Source organism: Pleurodeles waltl, chromosome 3_1 (genome assembly GCF_031143425.1).
Source record: "Pleurodeles waltl isolate 20211129_DDA chromosome 3_1, aPleWal1.hap1.20221129, whole genome shotgun sequence".
Lineage (NCBI taxonomy): Eukaryota > Metazoa > Chordata > Amphibia > Caudata > Salamandridae > Pleurodeles > Pleurodeles waltl.
In genome coordinates, this window is record NC_090440.1 from 71,967,541 (window position 1) to 71,986,667 (window position 19,127).

At 43.8% G+C, this 19,127-nt stretch overlaps 1 protein-coding gene across 1 annotated transcript in view; it reads right to left on the reverse strand.

Moving 5' to 3' along the window:
• Window positions 1-880: 880 nt before the first annotated feature.
• Window positions 881-19,127, reverse strand: part of LDLRAD3 (low density lipoprotein receptor class A domain containing 3) — a 367,623-nt gene continuing 349,376 nt past the window's right edge. Inside the window, exons 5-6 of the mRNA XM_069221829.1 lie at window positions 7,953-8,298; window positions 881-1,258 (exon numbers count right to left, since the gene is read on the reverse strand). Of these exons, the coding sequence (XP_069077930.1) occupies window positions 1,024-1,258; window positions 7,953-8,298 (581 nt within the window). The 3' untranslated portion in view covers window positions 881-1,023. The remainder of the gene's footprint in view (window positions 1,259-7,952; window positions 8,299-19,127) is intronic.

Consider the following 19,127-nt stretch of genomic DNA (forward strand, 5'->3'; position numbering starts at 1 on the left):
CTATGTTTTATTGGATTCGATGTTGCCATAAGTTAAATTTGGACAGTTGGATAACTGGCCACTCCCAACATTCCATACTTAGCTCCTAACTCCATTTCAATATAAAACGAGCATTTGCAATGCAATGGGTTTCGCTTTTACTCGAGTTAGAGCTGTTAACATTGTAAATTTCTAACTGGACTTTTCTTCCAACTTAAATTGAAAACGAAAAGTAAAACATTAGTTGACATAAGCGAGCCGATTCAAAGCACCAGAGTCGCCATGAGCGCAAAGGAGAGACAAAAGGAAAAAGTAGTTTGCAGGCAGTTAAATGTATCGGCAATCGTGCAATTATCCATGTAACGGGATCGATGGACAAGGCAGCAACCAAACAGCCCCGAGGAGGGACAAATGTAAAGCGTTTACCAATGATAACAAAGGATTTTTGAAAGGCAATCCCACAAACGAGTGATAGTGATGGGAGTGCGGTGGGCGTGGTTAAAAGCCCACAAATAGATTACAACAGGCCACAGCGCTTGTGCGCTCGACCTAACAACAAATAGAAATTTGAATTTAAGTTCATAAAGAGCTACTGAAAGAAGTCTGGTCACTCTTAATTTAATGCAAATCGGAACTCCATCCGATCATTCTCAATTCAAACTTCCGGTGATGTCTTAAATCCGCCTGCCTGCTCAGCTGCAATACAAGATTAGCCTTCAAGTTTAACTGAATCTTACCACACAAATCAATATGTACTCAGAATTCTGGCTGACCAGTCAAAAACCTTTAAAAAAACTTCTGATATTTCATTGGTCCGTTAGGGTCCCACTGATTTTTCTGGAACAGCCCCCAGACCACATATTTGATTGACACATTTTCTCAGGAAGCCACAAAAACGAGGTCAGAAAAAAGATATTTAATTCACGCCCAAAAAAATCTAAAAAAATATACCTCTTGAATATGCAGACATAGATATATAACAATATGTACAATACAACAAGCTACAGCGGAGTGAACCACGCTCTTGCATATGGCAGCTACAGTTCAATTTTCGCCTTCCACAGTGGCGTTGAGCAGTGGGTCGCTTTGCCCGGGTGTCCTCTCCAGAGGAGTTCTGTCACTGTCTGTTATCCTGCTGCTGTCACAACTCCCCATCCTGGAGACCTCCAGGCTTGTTGAGCTGCCAGTCCTGGAGCGGTATGGTGGCAGTCCACACTGTTGCGAGGATTCTGTGTGGGAGGAATATGGCGGTGGTGGAAGATCATACCACGGTGGCCTGCTGAGAACAAAAGAGAAGGGTTTATTGGAATTGATTCCAAATACTACATTCAGAACGTTTTTCATGTTGTCTTTCACCCAAACAGGGTTGAACACGTCTTAAAGCATGTTTGAAATATGCATTATTTCTAACATATTTTTCCTTAATTTATTTTCTTGTGCAACACAGCTAATATGCCTTCGCTGTAACTATGGCGCTCTGAAGTGGCTGAAAGGTGACACAAAACACTCTATAAAGTTACCTAAAAATAATAGCTAATAATGGTTTTGAACCACTGTAAAACATTGTTGTATTTGTTTTTCACAATGTAAATGTATTCATTTTACCAAACTCAGGAGAAAGGCTGGCTATCCCAGGGCAAATTTGTATACAAAGATCTCCAACAGAATTCAGAATAGATGGACATACATTTCTGCAGGAGATGCTCAACCCAGTGATGTCACCTAACTTTAGAGTGATTTTTCTATGTTGCTATAAAATTGGCTTCTTTATCAGGTGTCTGGAATTCTTGCTTTTTATGCTTTCATGTTTTAAAGACACTGTATGATGTAGTCAATGCTACAGGACGTATGCTGCAGAGGTCAGTGTGTAATTCGCTCTCCAGTCCAAAATGTGGTGGGGCCAACCCAGCTTATTATCACACATCTCGGATCGACAGGGCAAAATGGCTATTTGTAAAAATAGTTGTGTGTCATAAGTCTGCTATGGATTCACAGAAAATGCGTTACTGTGCCCCCTGGAGGTTGCGCTTGGGATGGCGTCCTGTTTTCACCAATAGTTAAAGACATGGGCACTGACCCTAAGCGCGCCTTGAAGGATCTACCGTCATGGCGACCCGAAACCGACAATAACCCACTCTGCAGATGCTATTCTCAGACTGTTGTTTGCCCTTCATCGATATTGTAAGGTAATCAGTAGGTGGACCGAATCTCACAAAGTTCTCATTCGCCACCTCCTGACCTCACAAGGAGGTAGAGAAACCACATGTGAATCCATAATATGAAGAAGGTATACAACTATTCCACATAAAATGTATCTTCCTTTTGACGCATGACAATTATACATTTTCATGCTGTGCAAGTTTCAATGCTGCACTAAACACCACATGTGCGAGGTAGGATCCTGTTATTTGTATAGTGCCTCACAACCAGTAGTGTGGTCTTGTAGGGCCACGCCATGTTCGATTAGATGCCCACTGAGCCTGAATGCATGACTGGAATCACGAGTGGTTGCAGAGGGACTAAAATTGGATAGCAAAGTGTATGCACCTACCTTGTACCAGTTGAAGAGTGCCTTGCATCTTTATGAGTACTGCGGATATCTGGAGTGGTCCTCTTGGCATTTTATTTTACCACTTCTGATAAATACTTTTATCAGTGACACTTCGTTTTTGGAATATTTGCTCTCCTGCTTTTTGATGTGCTTCCCTTTTATGAATCATGGCTAACTCTCAAAGTGAGAGTACCTGACCAGGTACGATCAGCAGGCCGCCATCACAGACAGATTGAAAATTGTCAGAATACTTGTTTAGCTACACATTTTGCATCATACCCACAAGCGTAGCCCCCCCCCCCACGTGAGCAGTAGCCGCAGCAAACCTTTAACAATAAAACAATAACAAGCTGCGTTTATTATCGTTTTGTTGTTAAAGGGGCGGAGCCATGGGGGATGATAGGGACAAATGGTGAGTGCATAGCACTCCCCCTCAGTGCGCCTGTATGTTTAGCTGGCCAAACACACATGCGCACTGTGCTCTCTCCAACCCGGCACTGTGTTGCCAGGCTGGAGTAGGCAAAGGCTCTCATTTTGCCTGGGAGCACCCAGCCATGGTGCTCCAGCCAATCCTAATGCTGCTTTCATGCAGTGTTCGGATTGGTCGCAGGGCAGGCTAGGAGCCTGTGCCTCCAGTGACCAGGAAAGGGGAATGGCGCAGTGGCGAGGCAGCTAAGTTTTTATTTATTTGTTTTAAAATTTAATGTTTATTTTGTCCCCCAATGCGCTGCCCCGCCCCTTCATCACACAGTGAGCTGTGAATGGTATCCACATGTCAATTTGAGGTATGTGTATAAAAATAAAAGACCTTTATATATTTTATCGCTGCTTTCACTGAGATATAATATTTCAAGGTTTTTGTAAAGAAGGATTTGGAGGTGTATGTTAAACTACACGCTGAACAGTAGTTAACTAGGAGGAAAATAAGGCACCGTAGCACCTAGTTTCACGCTGAATTTGTAACAGCTGGAGGTGTCATTCTGGGATGCCCTTAATGTTCCAGAAGAGGGACAACTATCTAAATGAAAGAACAGAGGGTTAATAATTGGAGCAGATGGTTTTGAAACATAAGCAACTGTCTGTTATCGAGGAAGAGGAAGACATCCAAGCCCATCCAGCCTGACCACAACCAGAAGGTGAGGTACATCCCTCTAGAAAGATGCTGGAGCCTGGAGGAGGCAGGGCCAAGGAAGTGTCCCTTAACAAAATAACTGGGATTAAAAATGCAAATAGATGGAATACTTGGTGGGGGAGGGAGTAAACACCGCCGGGTGACATCATGCTCAGATGGACTCTGTGGCTGAGGGCAACCTCTAGTGATGTTCCCCTGCTAGATCCCACCAGCCTCTAACTCCACCCAGGGAGAACACATAATGCACAAACACCAGCAGAATGGGATGCAGTCCTTTTTCTGGTGAATATTAAGTGGGGTTGTATGTCTCTACCCAGAGACCCTGATCAGTGTAACAGGGTTTGCTCAAGGGGGGCTGAGGTGGAGTGTATTTTTTGACATGTGTTCTTCTTCCAGACTTCAAAATCCTCCTCTCTAAGGTTTTAGGTCACACAATTGCAGATTGGATGAAAGTGTTGTGTAACAGGTTTGAAGCGGGTACTAGCTACACAGCGGTTCTCTTACCAGTGGAAGTGTCTGTGGGAACACCACCCCCACACACCTTCACCCAGACACAACTTGTTGACCCTACATGCGGTAGAAGGATGGTGAGATGACTAAGGAAGTCACGCACACACTGTTGGTAAATAGCAGCAACTGGGATATAAAATGCAACACTAAGAGGCAGATTTACAAAACAGTCACCCAGCACAGCACAGCACAGCAGCGCAACATGCTGCACAGTGCTGTGTGACAGGGAGGGAGCAGGAGAACTCCATATCTTCAGAGATATGGCTCTCTCCTTATCTCTCACTAGGGCTGGCACAGATTATAGCTGCTGTGTGCCACGCCCACACTGTTGCGCCATAGTGCAAGGGTGTGTGTATGAGTCTAGCGTAGGTTTTGTTCTCAAAGGGTACCCTTCCAGCACATAATACTATGCTTAGACACACTTTAAAACTATTCCAACGTTGCATGTGTGCTGCACAGTGCAGCGCGCATGCAAAGTCGGAAAAGAAAGGAAAAATCTAAACATTTCTCCTTTTAATGCCGGGTTTTAACATGTGTTAACTTTTGGTGCAAACCCTTGTCTACTATTGTTTGTAGATGCGTTTTATGTCAAAAGGCAACGGTGGTTACTTAGTACCAAGGGGGCTTCATGCTGCCTTGCGTTACTTTTAGGGTACTTTCCAGCGCAAAACAAGTTTTGCACTGGAAAGTAAATTAGGAAAAAAACATTTTGTGAAGCGTCACTTTTGGGACACAAACCCAGTGTAAAATGTTTGTAACTCTCCCCCTAAATTTATATTAAGGCCATTTCTAAGCACTTTGAATGTTAGCAATTTTTGGTAGACATACAATTCGTATTAAGAATTTAGATGCTGGTAGTAAAATAGGTCTCTACAGAACACTGTACCTGTGGTACAATGTATGCCAACAGGCATAGGGACAGTAGGGCTAGGCAGCATTTGCTCTTGGAAGGTGGACCACTGTCTAGGTGCTAAAGTATAGTTATTTTCTGGGAAAGGAAGTGACAAAGTCCAGGCAGAGAAACATGTGTCAGTAGTTCAGCCTGCCGAGGTCACAGTACATAACTTACCTGTGACAGTGGTTTTGAAGCTGCAGTCCCTTATAGATTGATATGCTGTACTTCTCTAACTTCTCTGTCATCTGAGTGTGAAACTGTAACTCATTTTCTCAAAGTTTTGCAAGGTGTGCCTCGAACGGCTCAACTTCATGAAGAACATTATCCAAGGTCTGGGCCAGGCAAAAAGAAAGATGGAACAGAGAGCCCTGCCAAGTGTCACACATCTCGCATTAGAATAACCCATTTCCAGTCATTTTCCCACGTTACTGCAAGGTCTAAGATTGTCACGCTAGTCTTGAAGTGCGGTAAAACCTTCTTGTTCCAGTTTCTCACTTTGCTAGGTAAGCACAGAGTAGTGTTTATCAAAGGCCACATGGTGGTGCTGGTGTACAACGGGAGGTATAGGATTCTCGATATATTACGATATTTATATGGTTCCCTCGTCTTCATCGCTTGATTTTGCTTGAGCAAAAGTGTCACTCATAGTCGATGAGATGCCACTCATAATTACACTGAAATTTTGAAAATTTCACACATAGCTATATGAAACCTTGGCAGCTATGAATAAATTCTTCACATCTCAAAAAGGATCTAATGGCTAGATGTGGCAGTCACTGGGTGAAAGGTAAAGAGCCTCATCCAGTTGTCAAACTGAACCCCAGGTTAGGGCTGATGGAAAAGAAACAATGGAGCTAAATGCAGTGCTTAATTTGTAAAAAAAACAAAAACAAAAGGGCCTGGGCCCTTCTCAGGAGGCCACTGAGGCTTGCTCCACCAATTGCCTACCAGCATGGCCAACAACAGTACCAACACAACTACTAACCATCACACGCCTACTCCTAGTGTGATAATCCCAACTATTCCAGGCCACCTAAAGTGTAGGAATGGTGGGGGCGGCAAGTATCATTATTTTCTAATGTATAGTTAATGATTAAACAACTGCTCTGTTTATCTCAGAATTAGACAACAGTACCACCATGTGGCAGGCTGTCCTAATAGCCAGTGCTGAAAATTAAGTACTGGTGCCGAGCACTGGAAACCACCAGCTCAAATTAAGCACTGGCTAAATGGCATAAAGATGTGAGGTGGAACAGCAGACGAGGAAGAAGTAAGCAATCTATGGTGCATTTAGCAGAATGTGATCCATGGATGGTACAAAAGCAGCCATCACTGAGGCTAGGGTAAAGACTACACAGGAGAAGAAGTAGAAGATTGTTTTAAGTCATTGCCAAAGGGCTGGTTAGAGAAAACAATTAACAACATATGTCACAGGGAGCTTGTATATAGGGAACTGATGAAACCGAAAACTGGTATAAAAGGGACTTTCCCTGCTCACATGGCGGGCAGGAGTCAGATGAGCATCAGAGCACCAGGTAAGGACATTCTGGAATGTAAGGAAAGAGCTGAAAGGCACCATCTCCAGTGATACTCAAACTTGAAACAGGGTACGAGCCATGATGATGCAGCTCAAGGGCATTGAGACCCTTACGGGTGAGTAGTTGTGCTTCATAAAAATTGATTGATTGATTGATTGAAGTATTACTCAAAGTTGATTTAGGTGCAAAGTTCTTGAATGACATCATCAAGGGGGGAAGTAGGGTGAGGATAAAGGAGAGGTGCTTGTTTGGCCTGTAGATGTGAAGCTGGACGCATAAGCGGGTGCTGTCTCAGAAGTTCTTTTTTCATGAAGTACAGTCTGCAGAGGACCAATCGCGCTGGTTGTTGTATGTTGCAAGTGTGTTGATGAACACTTTTCAAGTGTTTAACATACAAGCAGACAGTAGGAGGCGGCTGTAGGTGTCACTGCTAGACTCTCTGAACAAGGAAAGTAGAGGACAGAAACTTTGAGGTTTTTCCACAATTAATTAGATACTAAGGGCCAGATGTATCATCACGGCCCATTGCGATTCGGTAATAGCGATTTTTAAGAAATCGCTATTACCGACTCGCAAAGGGCCATGTATCACATTTGCGAATCGGTAATAGCGATTTCTTAAAAATAGCAAATGCTATTACCAAATCACAAATTGCGATACCGGCCCCATTCGCAGCTATGCATAGCTGCGAATGTTTTGCATTTCCAAAATTGCGATTTCTGAACCAGAAATCGCAATTTTGGAAATGCAAAAGGCCAGGGTGCTGGGGGCCTAAGGCCCCCTCACCTGCACCCCAATTTTTTTTTTAAAATGTAAGGTACACATATGCCAAAAGGGCATGTGTGCTTTACATGTTCAATTTAAAAATGCAGTTTTAGTGCATTTTTAAATTTTGCACCAGGTTACCACCTGGTTGCAGATCATGGTATTTTGCATGTGCAAAATGCCATTCTGCGAAAAATCGCAATTTGCGATTTTTTGCAGCATTGCCTTGCGACCTGGATTTTGTGAATTTTTCACCTTCAGCAAGTATTTCTTACTCCTAGCGCCTTGAGACCCTAAGGGTGATTAGCCACGCTTTAAAATTCCTTGATTGATTGATTGACAGAAATTCATGAGTAAGCCACTCTCCGAACCCTGGTGTAAGCTAAAAATACTTTGTGAATGAGGAATGGATATTCAGATGAAATTCTCAGGTGGGCTTTTTGGTATCGACAAGGGAACTAAAGATGGGCTCTTAAAACGATTGATACCATGAGGGGGATCTGAGAGGAACACTGCTCTAATTTTATCTTTCACTATTCGACTTCTATCACAGTACGTAACGAGAGACATCCAAGAACCAACCTCTGGTCCAGCACAGCCTCAGAGTAGGATGGTGGTGATTCTGGACCTGAAGGCCTCTGGTAGCCCTGGCCAGACACGTACTGGACACCGTTGTTCACGTTGTAGGTGACGCTACAGTGGTGCGGGTGGTCGAGCACCACCAGCCGCGACAGGAGCACAGGGTGCTGCAGCCGGTGCACAGGTAGCGTCATGAGGTTGTTGCGTTTGCGTTGATGGTGCAGCACCAGGGCCAAGAGGGCCACCACTAGCACAAAGATGACCGAGCTGCCGATGATGGCGTAGGTGATGCTGGGGTAGTACAGCAACTTGTTGTCCGATGTCACGTAATCCTGGCCGCTGCCACCCTCTGTGGAAGAGAGATGAGGGGATTAGTGTAACAGGTTTTGCACAAGTAGGATGAGTTGGAGTGTGTTTTTGTAGTTTAGTCGAGAGTTCAAATCACTGCTTCATCTATAAATAATACAGTGTTATGCCTTAGTATAACTACTAATGCCACTAACAATAATTATTCAAAAAATAATTACATAATATTATAGTAATATTGCACAGGAATAATCAGTCATATTGATATACAGAAATGTTATAATTATGCCAATACATAGCAACAGTGATAATATTCAAATGCAATAATAATAAGTCCTGAAAATACAAATATAAAGAAATAATAAAAGCAGGTCAAAATACATTCGGCAAAGATTAAGAAGTATTAATTATGATCTGGTCGTTTAACAAACTATGTTATTAGAAAAAATGTAATATTATGAAAACAAAATAGGTAGGTTTAATTTAGGGTCCTTTTTTGATGGTGCTTTGTTGGACTTTGCAATAATAATATCTCCTTAAAATTCAAATATATACAAAACTTAAAAGCAGGTCAAAATACATTCAGCAAAGATTAAATAGTATTAATTATGATGTGGTCGTTTAACAAACTATGTTATTAGAAAAAATTTAATATTACGAAAACAAAATAGGTAGATTTAATTTAGGGTCCTTTTTTGATGGTGCTTTGTTGGACTTTGCAATAATAATATCTCCCTAAAATACAAATATATACAAAACATAAAAGCAGGTCAAAATACATTCATCAAAGATTAAGAATTATTAATTATGATGTGGTGGTTTAACAAATGATATTATTAGAAAAAAATGTAATATTATTAAAAAAAATTAGATAGGTTTAATTTAGGGTCCTGTTTTGATGGTGGTTGGTTGGACTTTGGATCAAGGAGTTGGCCCTTTGAATGGGGATGTTTAGTTGTGCTTTAGATTGCGGAACAGGCCTTTGTTTAATGATGCCTGATTAGGCTGAGAGTCCTGTGGTGACACTGGTCAATAGATTGCTCCTTTACCTAGTGAGCATGTGCCGGACTGTACAGTGTAATGCTCCACTGACAGAGAGTGTGGAGTGTGTGTGTGCCCCATGTAGCAATGAAGGGTTGTGAGGTTCTGCTTTCTGCACAGTTAAAAGTAGACACACATTCACTGAAAAAAGCCAATTCAAGAGTCAGCCATATGGCAGAATGCACAGAGGGACTCCCCCAGCTGTGCAGTCACTTTATACATCTCAGGCCCATATTAGGAGTGGTGGAATTTCACCCTGAGCGATAACATGTGGTGAAATTATGCCACCTAGTGCAGCGCCACTTTTCCTGCACCCCTTAGCGCCACCATGGTAGCGCCGTATTTAAAATACAGCGTACCATGGCGAAAGTTAGGGTGACTAGCGTCATAATTTTGTACCCTAGTCCGGCGCTTTGCAAATTAGCATCAAAAATGTTGATGCTAAAAATGGCGCAAAGGAATCTTCTAGATTCCTTTGTGTCATTTTTATGCCCCCCCTAGTGCTGGAACGCCCCTCTTGCATACATTATGCCTGGCGCAGGCATGATGTGGCGCAAGGGGTTACAAAGTGGTGCAACGCAAGCATTGTGCCACTTTGTAAATATGGTGCAGCGTTTTTCCCCTTCCAACACCACATTAGTGCCAAACAAATGATGCTAATGTGGCGTTGGAACAGCACTAGGTCCCCATAAATCTGGGCCCAAGTGTCTCTGGGCCCGTCATTACTGAATCTGCAATTCCAGACCCCATCATTTCTGGCCTTGAGACACTGGACAGGGGCTGTGACACTGGACAGGGGCTGTGGACAGGGGGACAGTAAGCCCCTCGCCTGACCCCTGCAGCAGCAAGGGGGGGGGGAGCAGACAATACTGAAGCCTGCCATGACATTGCACTCCTCCCATCTACCACCCGCCACCACTGAGCCTTCTGCTAGCACTTGTTCTGAACGGGTGGAAAATATCAGTGGGTTTGTCCCCGGAATTAGAAAGAAATGCAGACAAAGGTACCCAGTATACTGGGTTTCTGCAATTATTACCCATTTTGGGGAGAAATGTTGTAATTGGTGGAATTTAGTGTGGGGCTACTGGCTAGAATTGGAGATTCTGGTCCCCAGGTACCACAGCATCACCCAAAGTTACAGCTAAGGCTGAGTCCTAATCTGAAGGTTGGATGACAGATCTCCAGAAGGATGAAGAGGGGTTGACAACAGTCCAGAAGTGGGATGACTACAGTGTACAATGTCAGCACCAGAAACCCTCCCACAGAGAGTTTTAAGGACTGCGTTCTGAACAGTCTCGAATTTAAAACCAAACCATGCTTAGCCAAACAAATGGATGTCCTAAAATCCAATCCCCAGCCAGACGCGCTCATGGATGTTTTGGAATGTAGACCCCAACAGTTATTCTGGAACCCAAATGTAACCAGACCCCAAACACAGGGATAATACAGGTGTAAATACACAACAAAGGACCATCAAAGAACACTGTGGACTCCTCATTGCTGGTGGCACAGAAAGGGATCATGAAAACTGGGCTAGTTCCTCTTTAGCAGGTGAACATTTTAAGTGCAACCAACAGTTGTTGGGTCTACGTCGGCATCCAGAGGTGCAGACAGGACTAGAGACGCACAACCAAGACTCCCTACATCTAGAGAATGCTGAGCGTCCAGTGAGAAATTTAACAAGCATCTGCAATGCAATGGGTCTCGCGTTTGCTCAAGCTATTAGCGTTGTAAATTCCTAACTGAGCTTTTCTTGCCACACAAACTGAACATAAAAAGTAAAACAGTTAACATAAGCAAACTGATTCAAAGTGCCGCCGTGAGCATGAAGGAGGCACACAAAAGGAAAAAGAAGTTCGCTCGCAGTCAAAGTTATCGGCAAATGTGCAATTATCCAGTGTCAATCCTCAAGGCGGTAACAAATCCGCCCTTAGGAGGGACAAAGGTAATGCATTTACCAACGAAAGGAAAGGATTTTTGAAAGGCAAGCCCATAAACGAGTGATAGTGATGGGCGTGCGGTGGGTGTGGTTAAAAGCCCCGGTACATACCAACAAGTTGGAAAAGAAGCACTTTCGCGCTGCTAGGCTCGACCAAAAATGGTTGCTCCAATCACCCAGCCATGTTATGGAAGTAGAGGGTACTCCCTGCTGTAGATACGGGCAGGACTCCTTGTCACTGCTTTACAGACTCCTTTTAATGGCAGGACAGCTAGTTACAGCCTACCCAAAGACCGTCAGCTACAGACATTTTCAGAAGGTCATTTCTGTGTAGACAGGCTCCTTGCTGATGATGTACAGACAGCAGACCAAAAACAGCAAACAGGTCACTGGGCTTACAGAGCGGTCATTACCGAGCACACCCCATCCTGTTGGGCAGAATCCATGCAAATAGGCAAGAGAGGCACACGCTCAGCATCCTTCTATTAGGTCAATATCCGACGAAATTATCCCTGATTTGAAGGACACCAGTGACATTACTGGATAACGGCACTCCATCTATCGGGGACTTCTGTCTCTCTCAGTGCTCTGTAGAGTGCGGTGTCTCCACAGTTATCCCAGCTGGAGGGTCCCAAGCAGGCCATACATCTCTGGGTCTCCGATGCTGAACTAGTCACATTTACTAAACGCAGATCCATTTTCCATGCAAATGGCCATCTCGCTATATAGATGAGGCGTTAGGGCTGTCAGCGCTCTTATTATGGCACATTAGATGCCATTTTGTCATGATTACAGCCGCGCGATTCAAGGCAGCCTGCTGAAGGCGCCATCCATCACACGCAGAGCAGCTGTGTAATGAGACCACGTAACGTCCCACGGTGCCATAGACCATGGTGACACGTGAGCTTAGCAAGCAGGAAGGACGGGCACTGGCATATATTCCATTCATAGAGCCCGTGCCAGGCAGCGTCATGCCAGGATGGACCGGTAAAATAGAAATGGGACTAGCAAGTGTTGACAAGTTAGCTCAGCGTGTAACCCCTATAACACAAGTGCGAAGCCTGGAGAGAAATACTCCACGTCTCATCCTTCGGAGGAGTATTCAGTAATTATCATTCAGTGGGGCCAGAGTAGGGCACAGGCCGGGCAGGAGAGTTCCTAGAAAGGTGCTGCAAGGTGTCCTGTCGTAATATCTAGCAATCAAGCGCCAAGAGGCAGTTCAGATTCGAATGCGTAAAAGCTCAGTGGTGACAGCACATGATACCTTGCAGAAGGGACACATTCGGAAGGGGTTTCAGTGTTGCCCATGTCCACATTTTGGTGGCCTTGTGTCACAGTTTAGACACTGGTGACCACACTGTTGTTTGTAAAGCTGGGCGAAGGCCTCCTTAGAATGGCTGACCCTACAGTTGTGCCAGCAGTCAGCAGTCAAGGACTGCCTCCTGGGAGAAGGTGTGCAGGTTAGCGGCAGATACAATGTAACTCACCACAGCCTTTACTAGGTTAGCGTCAGACACAAGGCACCACTAGCACCATTAACTCCATCGCCCTGACTAAAAGTGATGGCTAGCATCAGGCACAATGTAACACTTCCGCCATCACTCTTACTGAAGGTGAAGATTACACTTATATCATCATTCTTACTAAAAGTGAAAGCGCCAAGTACTTACACCATCACTCTAAAGAAAGGTGAAGGTTAGTACCAGATACAATGTGCCACTTACACTATGCCCTTAGAAAAAGTGAACGTTAGCACCAGATACAATGTAACACACAATGACTCTTACTAAAAGTGCAGGTTAGCACCAGATACAATGTAACACACCATCACTTTTAGTAAAACTGAAGGTTAGCACCAGTTATAATGTAACACTTACACAATGACTCTTACTAAAAGTTAGATAAGTCCAGATACAATGTAACACTTACACCATCACTCTTACTAAAAGTGAAGGTTAGCACCAGATACAATGTAATACTTACACCATCACTTACTTAAAGTGAAGGTTAGCCCCAGATATAATGTAACACACCATGACACTTACTAAAAGTGAAGGTTAGCACCTAATATAATGTAACACCAGCGCCATCACTCTTACTATAAATGAAGGCTAGCACCAGATACAATGTAACACACCATCACTTTTAGTAAAACTGAAGGTTAGCACCAGTTATAATGTAACACTTACACAATGACTCTTACTAAAAGTTAGATAAGTCCAGATACAATGTAACACTTACACCATCACTCTTTCTAAAAGTGAAGGTTAGCACCAGACACAATGTAACACTTACATTGTCACTCTTACTATAAATGAAGGTTCGCATCAGATACAATGTAACACTTACACCATCACTCTTACTAAAAGTGAAGGTTAGCACCAGATACAATGTAATACTTACACCATCACTTACTTAAAGTGAAGGTTAGCCCCAGATATAATGTAACACACCATGACACTTACTAAAAGTGAAGGTTAGCACCTAATATAATGTAACACCAGCGCCATCACTCTTACTATAAATGAAGGCTAGCACCAGATACAATGTAACACTTACACCATGACACTTACTAAAAGTGAAGGTTAGCACCAGATACAATGTAACACCTACACCTTCACTCTTACTATATATGAAGGTTAGCATCAGATACAATGTAACACTTACACCATGACACTTACTAAAAGTGAAGGTTAGCACCAGATACAATGTAACACTTACACAATGACACTTAATATAAATGAAGGTTAGCCCCAGATACAATGTAACACTTACACAATGACACTTACTATGAATGAAGGTTAGCACCAGATACAATGTAACACTTACACCATGACACTTACTAAAAGTGAAGGTTAGCCCCAGATACAATGTAACACACCATGACACTTTCTAAAAGTGAAGGTTAGCACCAGATACAATGTAACACACCATCAATGTCAATAAAAAGGTGAAGTTAGCCCCAGATACAATGCAACACTTACACCATGACACTTACTATAAATGAAGATTAGCATCAGATACAATGTAACACTTACACCATCACTCTTACTAAAAGTGAAGGTTAGCACCAGATGATACAATGTAACACTTACACAATTACACTTACTAATAGTGAAGGTTAGCACAAGATACAATGTAACACCTACACAATCACTCTTACTATAAATGAAGGTTAGCACCAGATACAATGTAACAACTTACACCATCACTCTTACTTAAAGTGAAGGTTAGCCCCAGATACAATGTAACACACCATGATACTTACTAAAAGTGAAGGTTAGCACCAGATACAATGTAAAACACCACCACTCTCAATAAAAAGGTGAACTTAGCACCAGATACAATGTAACACTTACACAATGACACTTACTAAAAGGGAAGGTCCACGTACAGGTCCCGCTTTGGAAAAGGATACCTTTTTACTACAGTTACATGGACTGACGAGTGTACTCCACAATCATCCTGTCCAAGCGGCTCCCAAGATTCGACCACCCCACCTGTTCTAACATAATAAAAGGGATGCCGGTGAATGAATATATACATGAAGAAGGATGGATGCTTCAAGGAAGAATTGGGCCTTCAAGTATTTGAGTGTTTTTGCAGCGAATGGGCTGAGGCAATCAGTTCCTAAGGACTGAGCTTCAAGGGTTCTGCGCCACCCCCAAGTTACTTCCATCTCAACAGTACCAGAGATGGGTGAAATCCTGGCCGCAGACGCTACGTCAAGTGGGTTTGGTGGAGAGTACGGAAAAATAAGCTGTTTGGTGGAGAGTACGGAAAGATAAGCGGTTTTGTGGAGAATATGAAAAGATAAGTGATTTGGTGGAAAGTATGGAAAGGTAAGTGGGTTGGTGGAGAGTATGGATAGATAAGTGGGTTGGTGGAGAGTATGAAAAGATAAGTGGTTTCGTGGAGAGTACAGAAAGAACATGTGGTTTTGTGGAGAATATGGAAAGATAAGTGGTTTGGTGGAGAGTACGGAAAGATAAGCGGTTTGGTGGAGAATACGGAAAGATAAGCGGTTTGGTGGAGAGTACGGAAAGATAGGTGGTTTGGTGGAGAGTACGGAAAGATAAGCGGTTTGGTGGAGAGTACGGAAAGATAAGCGGTTTGGTGGAGAGTACGGTAAGATAAGTGGTTTGGTGGAAAGTACGGAAAGATAAGTGGTTTTGTGGAGAATATTGAAAGGTAAGTGGTTTGGTGGAGAGTATGGAAAGATAAGTGGTTTGGTGGAGAGTATGGAAAGGTAAGTGGTTTTGTGGAGAATATGGAAAGGTAAGTGGTTTGGTGGAGAGTACGTGAAGATAAGTGGTTTGGTGGAGAGTACGGAAAGGTAAGTGGTTTGGTGAAGAGTACGTAAAGATAAGTGGTTCGGTGAAGAGTATGGGAAGATAAGCGGTTTGGTGGAGAGTACGGGAAGGTAAGTGGTTTGGTGGAAAGTACGTGAAGATAAGTGGTTTGGTGGAGAGTACGGGAAGATAAGTGGCTTATTGGAGAGTATGGGAAGATCAGAAGTTTGATGGAGAGTACGGGAAGATAAGCGGTTTGGTGGAGAGTATGGAAAGGTAAGTGGTTTGGTGGAGAGTATGGGAAGATAAGTGGTTTGGTCCAGTGTATGGAAAGGTAAGTGGTCTGGTGGAGAGTATGGGAAGATAAGTGGTTTGGTGGAGAGTATGGAAAGATAAGTGGTCTGGTAGAGAGTATGGAAAGGTAAGTGGTTTGGTGGAGAGTATGGAAAGAGAAGTGGTCTGGTAGAGAGTATGGAAAGGTAAGTGGTTTGGTGGAGAGTATGGGAAGATAAGTGGTTTGGTCCAGTGTATGGAAAGGTAAGTGGTCTGGGGGAGAGTATGGGAAGATAAGTGGTCTGGTAGAGAGTATGGGAAGATAAGTGGTCTGGGGGAGAGTATGGAAAGGTAAGTGGTCTGGTAGAGAGTATGGAAAGGTAAGTGGTTTGGTGGAGAGTACGTGAAGATAAGTGGTTTGGTGGAGAGTACGTGAAGATAAGTGGTCTGGTAGAGAGTATGGAAAGGTAAGTGGTTTGGTGGAGAGTATGGAAAGATAAGTGGTCTGGTAGAGAGTATGGAAAGGTAAGTGGTTTGGTGGAGAGTATGGGAAGATAAGTGGTTTGGTCCAGTGTATGGAAAGGTAAGTGGTCTGGGGGAGAGTATGGGAAGATAAGTGGTCTGGTAGAGAGTATGGGAAGATAAGTGGTCTGGGGGAGAGTATGGAAAGGTAAGTGGTCTGGTAGAGAGTATGGAAAGGTAAGTGGTTTGGTGGAGAGTACGTGAAGATAAGTGGTTTGGTGGAGAGTACGTGAAGATAAGTGGTCTGGTAGAGAGTATGGAAAGGTAAGTGGTTTGGTGGAGAGTACGTGAAGATAAGTGGTTTGATGGAGAGTACGGAAAGGTAAGTGGTTTGGTGGAGAGTACGGAAAGGTAAGTGGTTTGGTGGAGAGTATGGAAAGGTAAGTGGTTTGGTGGAGAGTATGGGAAGATAAGTGGTCTGGTGGAGAGTATGGGAAGATAAGTGGTCTGGTGGAGTGTATGGAGTGCACAAATCATTGGATGGTCAGATCTTTTTGAGCACGAATGAGTGAGTAGCTAAGTTCTGAGTTCTTTTAAAGTTACTCATCATATTTGAAGGACGAGTTCTGTGCATGCTATTACAGTAGCTGATTATTGAAAGTACCTTAGCAAGGAGGAGGCTGAGTCAGTGGCAGGTCAATTGCAGAGGTAGGATCCAGCAAATACCAGTTAGATGTAGCCAGGGTTAGCAACGGATACCACTATCTTGACCTACCTCCAGAACTCCGGCACTGCCCTTGCTAACTCTGGTCCTAGTGGTCCTGAAGTTGGCAGAGTACACAAGGAGGGTTCTAGGTGACAATTACTTTATGCAGTTTCCATTTCTTGCCCTGTCTTAGTCTCTCTGCAGCAAATAGAAGGCTTTTAACCTTGTGATGTCATCAAGACTAAAGGGTACTTGAGATCACTTTCACTACTGATGTATTTTGCAAACTCACCGTCGTGTGATGGAGGTGAACTAACAGATCCTTAGTTATATTGCCAGCAAGCCTGTTGAAAGATAACCCTAATATGAACAAGCATTTACAATGCAACGGGTCTCGCGTTTGCTCATGTTAGAGCTGATCGCGTTGTAAACTCCTAACCCGACTTTTCACCCATCGGGCAAAAGTGCATTTGTGTACACAACCCGAAAAAGTGAAATTAACTATGTAAAGCGCTCGACTTCTGCCAAGTGAGATCGCGCTCGTAAATTAGAGAAAAAGAAGTCCACGAGCCCGATGGAAAACAGCGAGCCTCGCATGTTTTCTGTACTTGGTCGCTGCGCTCGAGGAGGGCTAGCCACCGGAAAAGGCATGACGTATGCGTGCCTTCGACTAATGAAAGCAAACAGATTTTATTAGGCAAGCCCACGAACCAATAAAAAACACTGACGTGAAGTTGACAGGGCTTTGAGCCCTTTTCTAAATACAAAAGCGTCTCGCTGCGATACGCATGCGCGAGCGCATGCAACGCAGGCTCGACCATAAAAAGGAGCCCCAAATCGTTGACAGTTCTTTAATGTGCTGGGAAGCACCTATGGCTAGGGCCAATGGAGTTATGCTATGATGCAGCCACAGCTTTTTCTGCATAATTAAGGGTTTACAGCATTTGCCGAATAATGCAGCATCTTTTGCATAATCTGCAGATTTTTAACAACAAAAGTTTTGTTCCTACTTTCAATGGATCAAAAGTTACTAAAAAGGTGGCCTTTTGTGTTTGTACGTGTTGGAAGATGCTTTGCAAAAATAAACTGGTCATCTTTCAGTTGCTTATTCATGTATTTGGTTGTTAAATTGTTACTACTGAGGTGACATATTTGCTCAGACAGTATTACAATGTGTAAAAATTGCAAAATAATGAAGTAATACTGTGAAAAATGTGCAGCCTTATGCCACCTACTTCGGCTTTTCTTGCTACATCATTTAGTCGACCCTGCCGTACAATTTGGTGCTCTCCTGCCGCATACTTCCAGTGGCTCTGCCTATGGCCTGGGACCAGCTGAAGCAAGCCCCATAAGATCTCCCGAGGAGAGCACCAAGGTTACAGTGTTGACCTCACTCATGCCGAATCAAGCAACTGGTACTCAAGCAGCGGACTGCAGTAGAACCTATTCTTACCCAGAAGCAGTGGCGGATCCTCCGTATGGGAGGAGGAGCGTCCCCCCCCTGCCAGCAGCGGCAGCTGCAAAACCTTTTAAACCTTGTTTAAAAGGGGGCAGGGCCACGGAGGTGACGTGTACTGGGAGGAGTGCTCAGCCCTCCCCCTCAAAGCGCATGTGTGTTTGGCCAGCCATCTTGAGCCAGCCAAACACACATGCGCTGTAGGCTGTCTCCAGCCCGGCAACTGTGTTGCTGGGTTGGAGACAGCCTGCGGTGGGTCCCAGTCTGCCTGGGAGCGCCCTGGCTGAGTGCTCCCAGCCAATCCTGACGCTGCTTTGGGCGGTGTCAGCATTGGCCATAGAGCAGGCTGTGAGCCTGTGCCTTCGTCCAGACGGCAAGGAAGAGGAGCGCGGTGCGAGACCGCGCCAAACCGATAAGTGTGTTTTTAAAATTTAATTAAAGTAAATTTTAGCGGCCTCCCAGCGCCTCCTCCCCGCCCTGCCTCTTCTGCAGCCCGCAAGCTGCTACTGCCCAGAAGAAGCAATAAAACGTTTTTATTCCATTTCTAGTGTCACCATTAGGCAAAAAACTTTAAAAGAAATCAATTTAATTGCCTCAAATAGACCAAAAAAGTATAGTCATGGCTATGATCTGGTCCTATAACGCAGATCCCTTTTCAATGGAATGTGTTAAAAAGCAGATTCTCGGCTTCAGGAATAGAAAA